The sequence below is a fragment of the Melanerpes formicivorus genome, unplaced genomic scaffold, assembly GCF_026170545.1.
Source record: "Melanerpes formicivorus ecotype bairdi unplaced genomic scaffold, bMelFor1.0.p_v2 SCAF_28, whole genome shotgun sequence".
Classification (NCBI taxonomy): Eukaryota; Metazoa; Chordata; class Aves; order Piciformes; family Picidae; genus Melanerpes; species Melanerpes formicivorus.
Window position 1 is genome coordinate 2,877,357 of NW_027142380.1, and position 17,739 is coordinate 2,895,095.

At 41.1% G+C, this 17,739-nt stretch overlaps 1 protein-coding gene across 1 annotated transcript in view; it reads left to right on the forward strand.

Moving 5' to 3' along the window:
* Nucleotides 1–17,739, forward strand: part of PTPRG (protein tyrosine phosphatase receptor type G) — a 427,661-nt gene that overhangs the window by 80,825 nt on the left and 329,097 nt on the right. Inside the window, exon 2 of the mRNA XM_068154239.1 lies at nt 15,286–15,390. Coding sequence (XP_068010340.1) covers nt 15,286–15,390 — 105 coding nt within the window. The remainder of the gene's footprint in view (nt 1–15,285; nt 15,391–17,739) is intronic.

Consider the following 17,739-nt stretch of genomic DNA (forward strand, 5'->3'; position numbering starts at 1 on the left):
GCCTCTCCCCAGCCTTGTTGCCCTTCTCTGGACACGCTCAAGTGTTTCGATGTCCTTCTTAAACTGAGGGTTCCAGAACTGGACACAGTACTCAAGGTGCGGCCTAACCAAAGCAGAGTACAGGGGCACTATGACCTCCCTGCTCCTGCTGGCCACACTATTCCTAATGCAGGCCAGGATGCTATTGGCCCTCCTGGCCACCTGGGCACACTGCTGGCTCATATTCAGGTGGCTGTTGATCAGCACCCCCAGGTCCCTCTCTGTTTGGGAGCTCTCCAGCCACTCTGACCCCACTTCTGAGCAGGAGAGGAGGCACTGCAGGTATTTTGCTTTTCTTTTGACTGGATTGACTCAATTCAGAATGACTTCTGTTCCCTTGCTCTGCATTTCACCTGCTATAAGAATGTCTGTAATAATACAGAGTAATAAGCTCCACCTGCTATCCTCTACTTCAGCAGGTGGCGTATGCATCTTGGCTTTGGACCTTTGCCCTTAGACTATTCAAAGATGCAGATTTTGACTTTCTAGTGTCTGAGGCTTAATGAAGTCTGAGGCTTTTTTTGAGTTTGCATGAAAATGGCGGTTTCCTCTCCTGCTTCTCATTCAGTAGCTGAAGCTGGGATTCATAACGCTGCAAGGGAAATATTAATTTTAAAGAAAAATCCTTTTCTTCCACTTTAAATTAAATTTAAAATGAAGGAATACATCTCTATTCCTCCCATGGTAACCTTTCTTTTGTTTTTAGTACAATGTATTATAACATCATAAATAGAAATCTAATCTTATTAGGAGACGTGCAGCAAGTGCTACTTTATTGGAAACTTTTTATAAAGGAATCCTTTACCAAGTTGAAAGATGAATTCAGCTGGCTGGGAATGGCTAATTTTTACTAGGGCATAGTAGTTTTTTAAAAAGGCAAATGAAAATAGATCTGTTTTAAAGGAGTCAAGTTTCTGATAGTGCCAGGCTTTTGCTAGCATATTCTGGCACCAATATATATTTTTAATTTTTTTTTTAAAAGCCCTTTAATGGTAAAGAAATATAAATTAAACCATTTCCCCCCCCCCCCCCCCCCAGTTCCCTTTTTCCTCTGTAGTTGTAAGCTGCACTAAGTGTGGAATAGGAACAAAGTTATCTCAAATGTCACTTGACTTCTGTGTAGCACTAATAAACTTACACCAAACTCAGGCCCTTGCCTGTGAATGGCATAGTGCGTGTGTAACACTTTCTCACTTACATAATTTGAAGGGTCATGAATGCAGCATGTGCTGACTCTCAGCTGCTTAGACCTCAGCTGTAAGTAAGAACTTGCAGCTTTTTCAAGGATTCCTTTCCTCCTGACTTGACATATTCCTTACTGTGACCTGAGAAGCGCTTCTTTCTTTTACCTTTCCTTGCCCATACGGGCAATAATGAATAGGTATTGATTACATGATGCTTAATGGGCTCTAATAAATTCACACTTACAATAAAATTTCAAAATGAAGTGTTTCCAGATTAATCGAGGCTTGGTTCATTTGCGGTCAGCGCTGCTCTGCTGGAGTGGAGTGACTAAAAACTGCAAAAGCAGCCTCCTCCTCTGTGTCTGACTTTGTTATTTTAATATTTAGACTTATATGAGTGGGTTACTGATAAAGTAATCAGTGCCATCATAAAATTTATGAAGGGTAGTCAGGAAGAACTTGGGCAGTCACTGGCACTAAGTGGAATGCCTGTCAATGTGATGTTTGTTACTATTTGGTTTGTCCTGTGTTTGGGCTGGACAAGTCCTGCCCTCCTTGCCCTGTCTCCAATCTGTTATGGCAGTGCTTCTCTGCAGTCTTGGCTTCATGTTGTCCAACCCTTTTGCTCCAGCTACCTGGGGTCAGGAGAGGCTGTTGTGTTCCTGTCCCAAAATATTATTTTGTTTTCAACTGCTGTGAGCAGTGCTTTTGTCCTGCTGACCCATCAGACCTACCACCTGAGTATGTTCTTCCAGCCAGACCTTTCTTAGCATAGCTGTGCCATGTCTGAGCATTCTGGGTCCTTTCTGCACAGCATCTCTAAGAAATAGTCCTTCTCCACTGACCTAGCTACATCCCTCCCCAGGGTTTTGTCAAACCTCCTCAAACCTGAGCACTTTGAGTGATCTTCACTGATCTTGTGTTTATTTTGCAAACTGCTGGGAAGACTGGTTTTCAGGCCTGTCGATTTGAGTCTGGGACCTTTTTCTTCTATTGCACTAACCTTTTTCACATACCCTGCAGCTCAGTCTTGTCCCACATGTCCAAATTACAGCTGTGGCTGGTTTTGTCCCATTGCTGCTGTTCAGTTTTAAGCCTTAGACTCTGTGCCCCTTTTCTGAGCATTCTGTGGGGAAAATGAGGGTTGTTTGCTGGAATTTTTGTGGATGTAGGGTGGTTGCATTTTGGACTGCCAGAATCCTGGCAAGTCCTTGTATCCACCTTACTAGGATAATAGCTGAAGCCAGCTCTTCCAGAAGCTAAGCTTCTTGCAGTTTCTTGGTACTTCAGCAGATCTGCTTAAACTAATGTCTCATGTTGTATCTTCAGCTCCTTTCGGAGCACTGAGGTAATGATACAGCATGTGGGCAAAGATGGTCTTTGTATACACTGTGTGAACATGGATAATATCAGTTGCCAAATGCGCTCTATACCGGTTTCATTTTCCTGCAGCTTTAAATGTAATCACATACAATAGATATTTTACAAAGCAATACATATAGCTTTTCAAAGTTCTGTGTTCCAGTCGGATTTGGTTGGCAGTTGGCAAGTAGCTTGAGTATACAGATGCTTCTGTAATTCATCAGTTTGTTCATCAGAGAAAACTACAATGTCAAGAGTCCTCTTCTCCCACTCCCTGAAATTTTGATGCGTGTTTTTTGAAGAAGTCATGAAAGGATTTAAATCTAAAGCTGAAAAGCCTGACTGGAACTGATTGCTTTGAGCTTCTTGTTTACAACATACAAATTGAGGGGGTTAAAAAAAAAAAAAGAAGAAAAAGACAACAACATGAGGTTTCCTTATGAATAGTCCTGCTTTTGATTTCCCTAGCAAAGGCTGGTGTATATAGAGAATGCAAAATAAGAATAACAATAAAAGCATATTTAATGGTGAACAGCTTTCTGGAGGAAAAATCATTTTTGATAGTCTGCAGTATTGGAAATTGTTTATAGTTGTAAGATGCAGCTTTGCAGATCCTTGTCACGGATAGGATGAATGCTGTCGCAGAACAAACACTGATATGCTGTCAGTGTTTCAGGCATTTGTTATTTAAAAAGTAATTTCCTTATTATAATGTATTTTTAAATTGTTTAGACTGTGAGAGAATATCTGTTGTGCTATTAATATTTCCCTTTTGTGAACAAGCCAGGACATAGGATATTGCCATGAGGAAATCTTTTAAGCATTGTATGAGAGCACGAATCCGTTTTTACCGCTGACACCAGCTATACAGGCAATGGAATATTGTTACAGTTCACAGTGAAAGCATAAAAGAAGCAGCATAGAATATGGAAATAACAAATGCAGAGCACATGCACGTACCTTGGAATTAACTTGCCTAAGGGGAGTTATTTTCTTGAGTAATTAAATTTTCTGTGGGTATTGAGGACCATTCTGGGGCTTTCTGAGTCAAGTGGGGACTAAGTACAAAGCTGTATTGTTATTAGACAGTCAAGACAATCTGCTTGGGAAGTGAGAAACCTGCAGCAGTCAACAACCTTGCTTTTCTGTAGGTGGGCTCAAGTGTCCGTGAGGGTTCCTATGATCCTTAAGGAAACAATCACATTTGACAGTCTGTGGGCTGTGCACTAGATCTGTCTTCCACCACACAGTGCTTTTGTTGTGTGTTTTTAATAACTTAAGTGCTTGTAATAACTGTAAGATTAGTAACAGTAGAAACTGGAGAATGTTGCAGATTGGTTGCAACTGGAATAGGAAAGGAGCAAGCTTTTGTGTCTGAACCTTCCAAAGAGGAGCTCTAAGGGGAAGTGAAAGCTCAGGCATTGAGTGTGCAGCTCTCCAGCTTTCTTCTACCCATGCCAGAGCTAACTTCTTCTTTGTTGGCCTGGCAACATGGGACCTGTTCAAATTGGTCAGGAAGGCTGTGTGCCTCCCTGCTGATGATCACTTAGGCTCTGGCTGAGAATAGAGACCATAGTCTATCTGCAGTAGCACTCAAGCAAAGCATGTTTTGCTCCCAGCACTTGTGCACTAAATGTCTCTTCTCAAACCTGCCCCTTGCTTAAAAGATAGTGTGCATTTGAGCTCCCACCGTGCTCATTACAAGGTGAAAGCATCCCTTTGTTCCTTACAGAGCTCTTCTCTTCTCCTCTTTCACTCTTGTGCTATGAGAGCACTTCTTGTCTGAAGATCAACACTTCTGAGTGCTTTAAAATCTAACTCTTTATGAGGCTTGTTATGAAAATTGATCTATGAAACAAGGAGGTAGAGAGTGGAGTGTTTGAGACTTGGAAATCTATGAGCATGAGTGCACAAAAACAAGGCCAGGCAGAGCTGAGCAGCCTGTGGCTGGGCTGTCCAGACCAGCGCAGAATAGGGCACAAGGTGGTTGTTAAAGGTTATTTGATGCATTCCATGTGTCGTGTGTCATCCCTTTGCATTGCTCCTTCACCTGCCTTGGGTCTTAGATTTTTGCTTAAAAATGATGATCTCTAGTATTTGTCTCTTTTTTGAGTAATGGGCCTCAAACAGCATGTGGCACTGCAGTGACAGTCTTGCCAAAGACTGTCTAAAACTGAGTTATTGCTTCCAGTATCTCTGCATGTGCCCCAGGATAGCAACTGCCTTTTTCTGCAGTGGTATTGCAGCATGAACTTTCATCTAATTCATTATCCACCCTAATGCTCAAATATTTCTGCATTACTGCTTTCTAAACAGCAGTCCCTCACTTCATTCCTGTACTGCTTATTATTTCTTCCCAACTGCATAGCTTTATATCTGTCTTCAGTGGAATGTCTCACTTACATCAGCCCATTTTGCTGAACTTGCCAAACAGCCAAATATTTTGGAGGCATTCTTGCTTGCTTCTCTTCCTCTTGGTTTAGCATCATTTACATTTACTGAGTGTGGTGATAGCTTTGTCCTGTAGGTAGTTAAACTGGCTGTATAGGAAAGAACAGTGACCCTGTGCCTTTTCAGACTGTGCTGCATACTGTTGCTGTATGATTACCAAGTGTACCTCAGTACTGGCAATTTTTATCTGTTTACTTCATCTGAGCTCTATTCCTACTTTTTTTGTGTGTTCCTGTTGCCAAAGGCCCTAGTAGTCTTGCTTTTAGGAGTATGAGGTTTTGTGTCAAGTGCTTTACTGCATTCTCCAGAGACAAATGACTAAAGAATCAAGTATTAGTTTTGGACCCTAAACCACCCTAGAGCCTTCTGCTGGGAAATTTCTGGGAAAAAAAATCATGCCTGGGTGAAAAAATAATGGAGGACTGCAAAGCTAAGATGGAAGTTTGATTCAATTTACAGATCATGTCTGTAGTATTTGTCATGTCTTTTCCCTTTGAACAATGCAACTTGCATGGAAAGAAAAGAAAGAGCTCTCAGGATGGCAGGTCACATTTTGGGGCATATATCCCTGACTAAACTTGTTCAGTCAGCACAAGAAAACCCTCTGTTTACCTCAGTTTTTCACTTTACATTTGTATTTGGGGAAATAAGTGTGGATGAAACCTTTTGCTGCAAAATCTGCATGTAAGGTGTCAGCATAAAGAAGGTGGAAATCCCTGGTTTGTGGATCAGAAGCCAAATTAATACATACAAATTAATACATACATTAATAAAACTGAATGCTTATTTTCTTGGTTCTACCCAGTTTGATCCAAAAATCATTTTTGTGTTTCTGGCTTGATTTGCTGTCATGTGCTTGAGGCACTAAATCTGGACTGCCTGCGTCCTACTGATCTTTTTCAGTGCGGAGTGATTTCTGCTTGATTCAGGGGAGAAAGTTGGTTTATGCCCTTCCATCTTTGCTCAGGGAAATCTCCCATCTGTAAATGGTGAGAACAGACTGCAAACTGAGAGGAAGACACCACACTGTAGGACTAGAGCATTTCTCCTTTCTCTTCTTAGATTGAGCTTTCTACCTTCTGCATTAATTTGAAACCCTGAACCAAATAACCAGCAAAAGATTGATGTGGCTTCACTTTATTTCCCACAGTCAATAAGTTGTTAAATGGGCCAAAGGACACAGGTTAAAAAAAAAAATGTGTAAAGAATGAGGGATTTTTATTAGCTGACAGAGCCCCTGTCTCTGAAGGTTTTATAATGGGCCATGCACCATGCCATGCAGTGGGAGCAGCTCCATTGGCTTCATACAGTCCCTCGCTGTTCTCCATGTAAATGAAATCAACACTGTGCCCTGCATTTTCTCCTGGCTGAATACTGAATTTGCTGCTCCTTTGATGCTGGAGGCAGGTCAGTTTGAAGGGATGTCTTGGAGTGAGGGCTACATTTACACTGCAGGCTGAACTCTACCGCAGGAGAGATTTGTCATGCTTACACAAACCCAGGGTCCACACTGGGAACTCTACCTCAGTTTAGCAGACCTGGTTTACCCTGGTTTGCAGATGCATGCTTGTCTTTCTTGTCTTTACTGCTATACAAAAGTGGCTTTAATGGGATGATGACATGAGCAATGAAACTGTAGATTACCTACAGGGAAGCCTGAGCATGTCTGGAAAGATGGCAGCTGGAGTGGACAGAAGTCATGCACAGAGCAGGTCTGCAATACAAGGCCCATTCTGTGGTTATTTTGATGAGTATAGTAAATATTTTTTTATCAATATACTTCTTATGTGACTTAAGGAAATCTGTATTGGAAATGTAATAAGGCTGTACTAGGACAAATGCTGGCAGTAGATACAAGCAAATTATTTCCAGATCAGTGAGGTGAAATCAGGGGTTTTGCAGGAGCTTGTGTGTTTTCCTGAGTATTGCTGGCTTTAGTGAAATGAAAATTGTGTGATTCTGCATTAAAGAAGGAATTAAAAGTACAAAATGCTCCATTAAGGTCACATTCATTTTCTGTTCAGAGGCTGCTCTTCTAACAGTGTGCATGCTGCAGCACCTGATTGTGTGAGAATGAGACACAGGTGGTTCTGGCCATGGTGTAAAAGCTTTAAGATTTAGGTAAGGCAACAAGTGAAATAAAGCCACCTGTTGCCATTGTGAACTTGTCATGCAAACAAGTCTCCAGCATGTGTTGCTCCTGCATTTCCTGGATAAACCATGGCATGAATGAAGAGACCAAGACTGCTCCTTCTCAGTGTGCCTCTGCTGACAGATTCCAGTCCCTTTGGCACAAATATGTTGTGCTTCATCTGGATTCCCCCTTGTTCTAACCTTTAATTCAAGCTTGCCCTTGGGGAAATAGTGCAAAGATGTTGGACCTGGCTGTATGAGCAGTCATTTTACCCTGATACCTGCATTTTCATTGCCTTGGTTCACTCTGACCAGGCTAACCTATATATTGGAGATATACCCTAGATATTGGAGAAGTGAGTTTATCTGTTTTCTTGCTCGTATCTTCTGCAAATCAGTCAGCACTGGCAGAGAGAGCATCAGCTTTCCTGTGGAGGTCAAACTTACTTATGAACCTCTGCTCTGAAGTTTTATTTCTGTGTTTGCATCACACAGTGTTATGAATAAAATTCAGAAGTGATGTGAGCCTTCTGAAGTACAGCATGGAGAGGTGATGAACAAGGATGAGGATTCCTCCTTTTAAGAAATGCAGGTAATGATGGTTAACAGAAGTCTGAGGGACTGTGAAGCGTGTGCAGACCAAGAGTTTTCAACGTTACAGAGTTTTCAAGTGCTCCCAATTATTTTTCTGTCTGACCATACAAATTAGAAATGTCTTAAGAGGTGTCTGATTTTTAGGAAATAATGTGCATTGGTTATTTTCAAGGTATCTTAACCCAGATGCCAAGAAAACCAGTCTGTTCAAAAAGTTTTTCTTAAAGGTAAATGTAGTGTATCTGTGTTCAGGGAAGGGTCAGGGAACACTTCAGCATGATCAAGGTTTTACTCTGAGTGGACCAAATGCAGCTGGTTTTGGTGTGTTTGCAGTTCCCAGTGATGGTGGATGCGTGTTTCTGATGCTGGGGTCCTCAAACTTTGTTTCTGCAGCTAGCACCGCTGCATGATGAGTGTGACATGAGCAGCAGTCCCTCCACTCTGGAGGAGTGCAGTTGTCTGGGCATTTTTCAAAAGATAACAGACTGGGCTTTTTCATGACATGCACATATGGGTAGATTAGAGCTCATGTACTGCACTCTGAGAACAACCTAGTATTCTCCAAGTTCTCTGGCAGCTTTGCTGCAGGTCGCTGTTCCTTCTGAAAGGGATGATGTTACAGCGGGTCTAATTTGTGCTTTTGTCTTGAGATGGAAATTTTTGGCACTGTTGGTTATGGGTCTGACTGTGGTTACTCTTAGCAGAACTGCTGCAGGTGGTGCCAGTTGGTCCAAATTCACAGCTAATGCCAGCAGAGTGTAAGCCATGAGAAGGGAAAATCCACCCCTTTCTAATTGTTTAGCAGCATCTGTCTTTTCCGGGCTTCCCAAGCTTCTTTTTCTCAGTCCTCTTATTTGGGCATCATTAATGCAACTTGAAGTTGCCTTACTGTCTTGCTAATGAGCTTTGCTCATCTTGCTTATAAAGCCAGGCAGACTGAGAGAAGGATCTGTGGGAAATTATGACAGGAGACTGGTTTACTTTTTCTTGGAAGGACATTGGCTTTGCTGGAGAGTGGCTGATAGCACTGGGCATTGTGGTACCCTTGTGTGTCCTTGCTCTGATTTGGCATAAGGCTTGCTCTGATGTAGGAGATATTCCTGTTACCTTTAAGCTCCCTTGTAATGTAAGGGAGACTACACTGAAAATCTGTTCTCTGTTGCTTGTCTACATCAGCTCTAATGCTTTGGGAATTGCATTGTGTTGATACATTGGAGTAATATAAAATTGCATTACACTTGCTGGCTTTGAACTCAACAGGTTACCAAGGGTTAATGCACCTGGTGACTGGTGTATTCATGTTTGGGATAAGGGCTTTTAATTCTGCTAGTTAATTTAATCCCCACAGTTTGACAGCATGTTCCCTGGACTATTTTTCATCTTCAAATTGCAGTCTGCTGGTTAGTTCCTGTAAAGGCCTGCTGTGCTCTGCATTTATGTTCTTGTTCTTAGGATTTGCGCTGTAACCGCATCATCTATCAGGCACGTGAGCAACAGGGAATGAATGGCGTGAGAAGTCCCCCAGTCCTCTTTAGGAATAGACCTATGGGTTGTGCTCATGCAGGAATTAAGGGCCTGCCTGGGTCACTGTTATCTGGGAAGGGGCTCTACATCTCTTGGCAGATATAGCATCTGGCTGCCACTTCCTTGTGAGAAACTTGCGACATGTATCTCCCATATTTCATTAATGGGAAGCTGCAAAAATTGATGTGCATTCACAGGAGAATTGACTTTGTCTTTTATCTGATAATCAGAAGAAATCTCTACAGCTTAATCAAAGGAAGAAGGCTCATTCAGAGTACAATTTGTTGATGCTGCCTGACCACCATATGCTGTTCTAACTTTCATCCTTCTTTGGCAAGATATAAAATAATCTGCAAAATATGGGAATTTGTGGCTGAAGAGTCTGTTTTAAAGTAATGCACTATCAAAATGGATTAGCTGTGCCTGAAATACTTCTAGATTTATGTGCTGTCAAAGGATGCTAAAATATTTAAGGCAAATAGCCTATTTTTGTTTAGGAAGTCATCCATGAAAGAGCCTGGAGAGATGGATTTAACCATTATTTATTTTAATTGTAGAAAAATATTTTAATTGTTCTGTATTATAAATTAATTTCCTATCAGTTTTTTCCCCTCCTCTCTTTTTCCCCTTCTGGCCCATTTGACATTTATTCTAAGAAATTGCCTGGAAGCTTAAACTCTTCTCAGCAGAGCGTTGTGTTGCAGTCTGGAGCATTGCGGTGTCTTCAGCTTACCTGCTTCTCTTTAGCGCAGTCCAATTAAAACTACAATAAACTCACCTAGATAAAGCTGCTGTGTTTTTTCCATGAGGCTTGCTTGAAGCTATAGGCTTGCAGATGGCTAAGTGTCTTGCCTCAGTGATCTCTTAAAGTCCATTTGAAAGATGATAGAAAAGCCCTTCAGGTAATGTTTCTGTGTCCCCTCTCCCTTGTACAATGCGGTGTTGTGCAGTCTTAAAGAAAATAGTGGTTTACTTGTTTGTGGGAAGTTTCCTTTCTGCAGGCAGTGATTTAATAGCTAATTTCTAGCATTCCTTACAATTTAGGGTTTTTTTGCTACACACTAACAAGATTTTATTTTCACACACACACGTATTAATTGTTGACAGTGACGCTGCTCTAGATTCTAATAGGCACTTGTCCCCAGAGGCTGGCTTCCTCTCCAGCAGTAGCACCAAGTTGAACTACATTAGTGAAAAAGTACTTCCATGTTAGGGACTAAGACTGAAATGGATTCAGCTGCGAGTGTAGTCCACAGTAGCAAGCCACAGAATGATGATGAGCTGGACAATGTGCATACCTTTGACTTGGTACCATTTTAATTGGAGCAGCTGGAAACAATTTGCGTGTAATCTTTGTCTTCAAAGAAGGCTTAAATGAATCCGAGTTTGGCACACAATCTAGCTAATCTACCATCATAACTAATGATTTCACCATTCAGACATAAAGTATTGACCTGAAAGGATTTTTCTTACACAGCTGGTGGCTTGATACCTTTTAAACACTAATGCCAGGGATATAATCTCCCTGAACAGTGTAATAGTTTTATATTTAAGGTAGATTGGGGATAAAATTTTGTGTTTTCATGTGGACTGTGAATACCAGTAAGGTATTCAGGCAGGAATTACCTTATCGTACCTTTGAGGGCACTTATCAAATAATTTTTATTGGGAAGTTAATACATTGAGACAGAGTGAATGGAAAGCTGATCAGAATGCTAAGGCGTTGCATTGGGTTTGCTGTCTGCAGCTATGCAGCACGGCTTGATTCATTTAGCACATCATCTAAAATCATGTAGCGCTCAGTACCGATTAAAATTATATGAAATTGTGTGTAAGAGATGTCTCCATGTTAGCTTTGAAGGATCCTCTGTTCCTTGCAGAAGTAGTTCTGAGAGGCAGAGCACAACTCCACTGACTGCAGGTGTCACGCTTCATAGACACCAATACTGCACCAGCAGCCAGACGACTTGCTTAGGATTTAATTTCACGCTTGTGTATTTGAGTGTAAAGATTGGTCCCCTTCTCTTTTAATTGTGTATCTGCAAGTCTCACACCATATATTATGGTATTCTTGACCCCTTCTGCCATCAGCACTGGCATGATGTATCAAAGGAGAGCTTTCAAGGAAAGGGCTTCTGCTGTCCCTTCTCTCCCTCTTGCTGTCGTGTGGGTGCCTATATTCTACCCCATCCCTCTGTTTAGGCAGCTTCATTATAAGCTTTCATGGAGCATGTTACCCCTACCTCCCACCCCCCATTGTCCCAATTTCCACTTCCCCAAATTTTCCATAGTTCCCAGAAGAGAGGAACCTCCCTTGTGTTTGCTCCATGCTGGACCAACCCATCATAATTGCTGGCTTTTCTCCAGCATCCCATTTTGCAGGAGTGGAGCAGGAAGCCTCTTGGCTGCTCTCTGTTCTTGAGCTGTTAACTGTCTCCCAGCTGAAAAAGACTTGTGGAAACTTGTAGTGATTGGTGCTAATATAGCTTAGCTTTCTTCAATATTTTCTGCAGCATTTGTTTAGATGGAACATCTTGACTGGAATATGCTAATGGAGTTTGAGTCAGTTATGTGCATGTATATTTGCTGAAACTGTGGAATTAGAGCATTTAACAAAAATGAATAAATGCACTCTAATTAGTGGAGCTGAAAAAAGGGGGTTAGGTGTGTATGTTTTCAGGGAATGAAGCAGATTCAGCAGTGTTGAGACGCCTGCTAAATTTTCCTTGGTGGTGTCAGGTTGTTTTGGTCAGAAGGTACATCCCCAGCCTCTACCAACATCTGGAAAAAGTAATTATTCTGCCTGTAGTATGAGATGCTTTTGATATATAAAGCACCCTCTTTCTGTAATGACTAGAATGCTTTGGCTCTTCCAAAGTTCTATCTGAAAAGCCAGTGTGTGCTCTGTTCTGTGCCTTGCACCTCTTCAGCACAAGAGAGCCCCTTGACCCCAGTTGACACCACAGAACAAAAGCACAGTTCCTGATGACTTTACCAGTATTGCCAACAATAGCTATTTGTTCCCACGGTTTTCTTGGAGTGTTTGTTTAGCCCCATGCAGAAATGCATGGCCATGCTGCAAACAGGCTGGGGAGCTGAGCTAGCTTAGGGAAGAAGGGGATGCCATGATTCTTGATAGGCAGACCATTACCCTTACAGTTCACAGAGTGACCAGAGATCCTGATCTCTCATCCTTTCTTCCAGAATTTCTTCAGCTATCCAGTAAATGTATATCTTCCCTAAATTGCTAATGACTGCTGAATTACTGCATGTTTGTCAGGGGACTGAGGACATTAATGCTGGGCTGTCTTAACAGGGAGGCAGAATTTGCTTTAGAACGGGATGTTCCAATTTATTTCTTTATCAGTCCTTCAGATGATGGTTAGCAATATAACCAGCAAGTCCCTTCCCACAGCTCTCATGACGAATACCTGAACTCCCCTTTTGGTTTGTAGCATCCTTTTTGGTGGAAATCAGTTAGTTGTACAGTGTGGCTCTTCGCCACTTACAAGTGTAGAGAAATGTACGAGTCTATGAAGTGTCTACACAGAAAACTAAACCTGCATGTTTTCACAAGAGTGTCTGGGTTTTAATTGCATAAGTAAGATGCTGACTGAAGCAAACATTCAATTTCACATGAAAGTTAGGCATTCATAAAGGCTTGGATTTGCATAATTTAATTTTCTGCACAGGGGATACTGAAAATCAATGGAATGATTCATTGCTGTAGCATGGTTGCCATGTGGCTTTTTGATGGTTCAGGCTAGAAGTACAAAGGGTTTTACAACTTCAGATGTTTTGCACTGACTCAGAGCCTTGTTTACCTTCAATAAATATGGATTATTTAGATATAGCTGCTTTCTTCTGATGGTAAGGCACACAGAAGGGCTCCCTGAGCAGGTATCTGCAGGAGTACCTTATTTCTTGGAGGAGGCAGGGTGAAATCTTCGTTCTGCCTGCAGGAATCAATTTTTCTGGGCAGCAAAACCCTCACAACTATTTGCTTCCTCTATGTAGAAGATGCTCAGAAGAAAGCTGCTGTTGTCTTTCATTTTGTAATAAGGATGGGCTTCAGGTGTATTTCTCAGCACATGCAATTAAATGAATAATCAGACCTTTATTTATTTATTTATTCCCCCCCTAATAAACTTTCTAACCATCCAGGTTGTTTCTGGTTTCATGGATTTTTATGGTCTCAGATCTTTTATTTTTTTCCAAGAGAGCTTGGGTCTGCACATCCCTTACCTTCTTTTTCCTGTTGAAATGACTGTCTGCTGCCTCCCAGCCAGGTAGACATAATGGGGTAAATCAGAAAAGAACAAGGTATGTGACGTAGTGCTGCCTTCAAATGCTGGTAGCACGATGTGTTCCAGTGTTTCTAGTTCACAGCCTAGAGAGAATTAGCATTTAGATAGTTGCCAAGAAATCTGTAAAACTCATTCAAAGCAGAGGCTCATAATAAATTGCACAATTAGTACCTTTGCTCACACAAGAGAAAATTTGGCAGGGGCAAACCTGTAGTGCCTTTCCTGAGATTGCGTGAAATCCATCAGCCATGTTGCAGAGTGAAGGGTGTCTGTAGACCTGCTCAGCACACGTGGATAGCCCTCAGGCACAGCACACGCTCTGCTGCTGTGGTACAAAGTGGGTGTCACTCACATGGTTTTTCAAAAGGGAAAGAAAGCCAAGCTCTGAGTTACTGGTGCTTGATGTTCAATAAACTCCTGTTGCAAACTTCATTTCAGCCCAGCTGTAATTGGCCTGGGAACAGAAGGGAATACAGTGCTTGATGACTGCATACAGGTAGCACTGCTTTACATGGTTTTCTAAAGCTAATTTCTTCCTGTTCAAATAAGTGGTTTGGGATTAACTGAGCTTAAATTTCCATAGAGACATTTGGTGCATAGTTGTCCTTCACATTCTGCACCTTCAGATCTCAGAGGGTTTTTGTTTGTGTTGATGTGTATTTATAATAGCACAATTTTTTTTTGGCTGTGGTGCTTTGACAAAGGTAGTTGAATTCATTAAAGATTTTTGTGAATGCCCAGACCTCCAGCTGGATTTATTCAGATGCATAGAAACAACAAGCAAAATGTGCACGTAAGAAACTCAAGCAATTCACATTCTCATGGAAGGTGTGCATTCCATTACAAGGAAAAAAACCCAGTAATATGTGGTTTGAGGTATAAAAGAATGGTCCTGGCATGTAATGTAGGATGTGTTCTTTTCTGGGTTTGCTGATGAATGTAATTCCTTCTACCTTGTAGAGCTTTACAAGATGTCTTCGTTGTTGGCCTTTCCCTGTCATGTTGTAAGGCATTGGTGTTCCATGTTTGGTCTATGTCCGATATGCACAACGTTCCTCTGGCTAGAATACAGTGCTACACGTGTGCATCATTCGCGTGAATCATATGAGGTGACCTTTTCCAATCCTTGCTCATGTTGAGGGAGTTGCCCAGTGTGTTGTGGGCTCAGATCTGCAGGCTGTACATGGAGGAGATCTATTTGGTCTTGAGTGATTTTCAGATGTGGCTTTAACTATGTGCAGTTATGATAACCAGGATAACACTGCACCATCATATTCCATGTGCTTGTATTTGTGTTCTTTTAAGGATCTTGATAATATCTGTCTTGAATTTATAATTACTAGTTAGGGACTCCCTAGCTAAGTAAGCTGTCTTTTGGGTCTAGGCAAAGCAAGTTTGGTCATTGAATCATGGTTCATAACTCATTTGCTTGTTTCTATCAAAACTTCCTGGTGGGAATTATTGGTGTTAGGCAGGCGTGTGCCAGATGGGAATAATGACATTATTGAGTCCTGGCTTCTGTAAAGCATCCTTGGATGGTGGGTTGTCACATGGGTAAGGAACATGCCTGTTAAAATTATTAAGCAATGCCAAGTTTGTATTCTGTCTTCAATGAAGAATTAAGCTTCAAAGTGTAAACTCTAGGGAGTAAATACCACTTTCCTAATGATTCCTGCTTCTTCTCTTCCCAGCTCTGACTGAAGGTTATGTTGGCGCTCTGCATGAAAACAGACATGGTAGTTCTGTGCAGATACGGAGGCGAAAGGCTTCGGGGGATCCTTACTGGGCATATTCGGGTGAGTTGACCTCCTCAGAAGAGTGAAACATAAAATGTCTCCAAACCCAAATTATTTACTTGCTTTTGATTACTACTGCACTCAAAAATAGTTTAAAGTAGTCCTACAGTGTATTTTCTTCTGCTGGCTTCCTTACAAACTTTCTCTGCACATCTCCTTCCTAGCATTCCTGTCATTTACCTGCAGGATTTGCCTTTTTAGGTTCCTCCTTCTCTGTCGTCTTTAAGCATCCATCTATACATCCAGAAGGCTTTAAGCATCCATCTATACATCCAGATTTAAAAAAAAAATAAATTGGAATTTTGCACTTATTTCTTTCTGCATGGAATTTTTTGTGGTAGTGCACAATGATGAAAATGAGACCTGTCAGGGCAGCATGACACCAGGATGTGGAATGCTGAGAAGGTAGGATACTGCAAGGGTGTTTTATTGTTTGTCCTGCTGCTCTTTTAAGTCTTACAGAAAAACTGATGTGTCTGCACAATTTTGAAATGTCACAAATCAAAATATACTTCAAAATGATGTGGTTGATATATGGTTTGACAGTTGGTTCAGGTCTAGAAAATTCCAGGACTGTATCTGAAGTTGTTAAAAAAACTCAGCAACTTGAAATCACATTAATAGCTCTGTTGACTCTGTGGAGAAAATATCTAATATCTAGGCAGTTTTTTATGAAGAGCTCAAGCATCATAATGAACTTCTGCATGATTTTTTTGGAAGATCTCAGATGCATTTCAAACAGTTGGTGCTTGTCCAAGAGGAATATTATCCAGGCCTAGTTTTAGGTGAAGGAAAAAATATTACTTCTAGGAAGTCTGGATACTGATACCAGATAAACAGGCAAATGTTAATCTTTTGACTGCCACCTCCTCTTTTATACAGCTCATACTCCTCCATTTTATACACCTCCTCTTTTGTACAGCTCATACATTTCATTGGAAAAGAATGGTTACAGGTAAGCTTAGGGTTTTTCCATGAATACAAAAAATACCAGATGTTGCAAGTTTTCTCTGTTAGATGTCAAAACACAAGCTATCTCATTTGCAAATGAGGTTATGCTAGGAAAGTAGATCTGAAAGTTTCAGTAATGTAGGACAAATGATGACTTTTTGTTACACTTTGAACTTACCAGATGGACAGACATTGCCACAAGAGATATTTCCACGTCTCAGCTTTAAACAACTTTTTGTTTTTTTATTTTAAAGCCCCTATTCCTAAAGAATAGGAGTAAGTAAATATAGGAAAAAGTGGTGTGTAGGAATGAATGGCCTGTTCCTGTCTGCTCTCTTGAGTAAAATCTTAGAATTTAAGTGTCACTTGCCAGCTTTATTTTGTTTCTCTTACTTAAAATCATATTTGGAATATTCACTGCAAGTAGCTAAATAAAAATACTTTAGGAAGGATAAGGCACTGGTGGAATTATTCTGTTGTTGAATCTGTCAAAATTCTATGCTTGAGTTACTGGACTTTCTGTTTGTTGTTTTTTTTAATGAAGAATATATGAGGGGGGGAAAAAACCCCAAAGTAAACGGCACCTACGGTTCTCAAAACAAGCAAACAAAGCAACAATACCCATCTCCCCCTACACCCCAGTTTATGCACAGACAGTTTTCTTAATGCTAGTTTTGTGATGATGATGCTCTTTCTTTATGAGTGATATCACTGGTGTGCCTCACCAAAAAAGCTTTTACCACCCACGAATCCTTTTAGATTTGTGTCAAAATAAAGCATATTGACCTGAGGAGTAATTATACCTTTTGAGGTTTTTGCATCCTTTTGTCTTTTGATAAATCTTTTGCTTCTATCAGGGAAATGGCCCATCTGTTTTACAGAGAACAGATAGGAATTTCTGAGCTGTCAATCACATGGCATTCTACCTGATTAGCGCTATCTAATTAGAGCCTTTTTGTCTTATTGCTGATAGGAGTAAATTAGGAGATGAAAAAGGTGGAAATTATATATTTACTAGCACTTTCCAAGAAACCAGAAGAAGATGTAATATCATCTCCTCATGATGCTTTGTCAGGCTACTGTTTAAACAGGGTGACTTGAAATGTCATTCCAGAGGGATGCCCTTTGGAACCAGGTATTTAGCCGCAGAATCTCAGTCTTTGCCAAGGTTACATGACATGCAATCCAGGTGTCAGCAAGCAGCCTAGGTACTGCATGTCCCAGTTGTATGAAGCGGATGGAGATCTGGTGTGGTCTGCCTGCAAGGAAGAGCATCTCTGACTTGCTAAACCCCACATAGAGTGCCTGGGAGCAAGAGGGGTAGGGACATATGCTAAGTATGAATGCTGAGATGAAGACAATGATTTGGGTTGTGTCTGAGAGGGAAAAAGTAAAGGC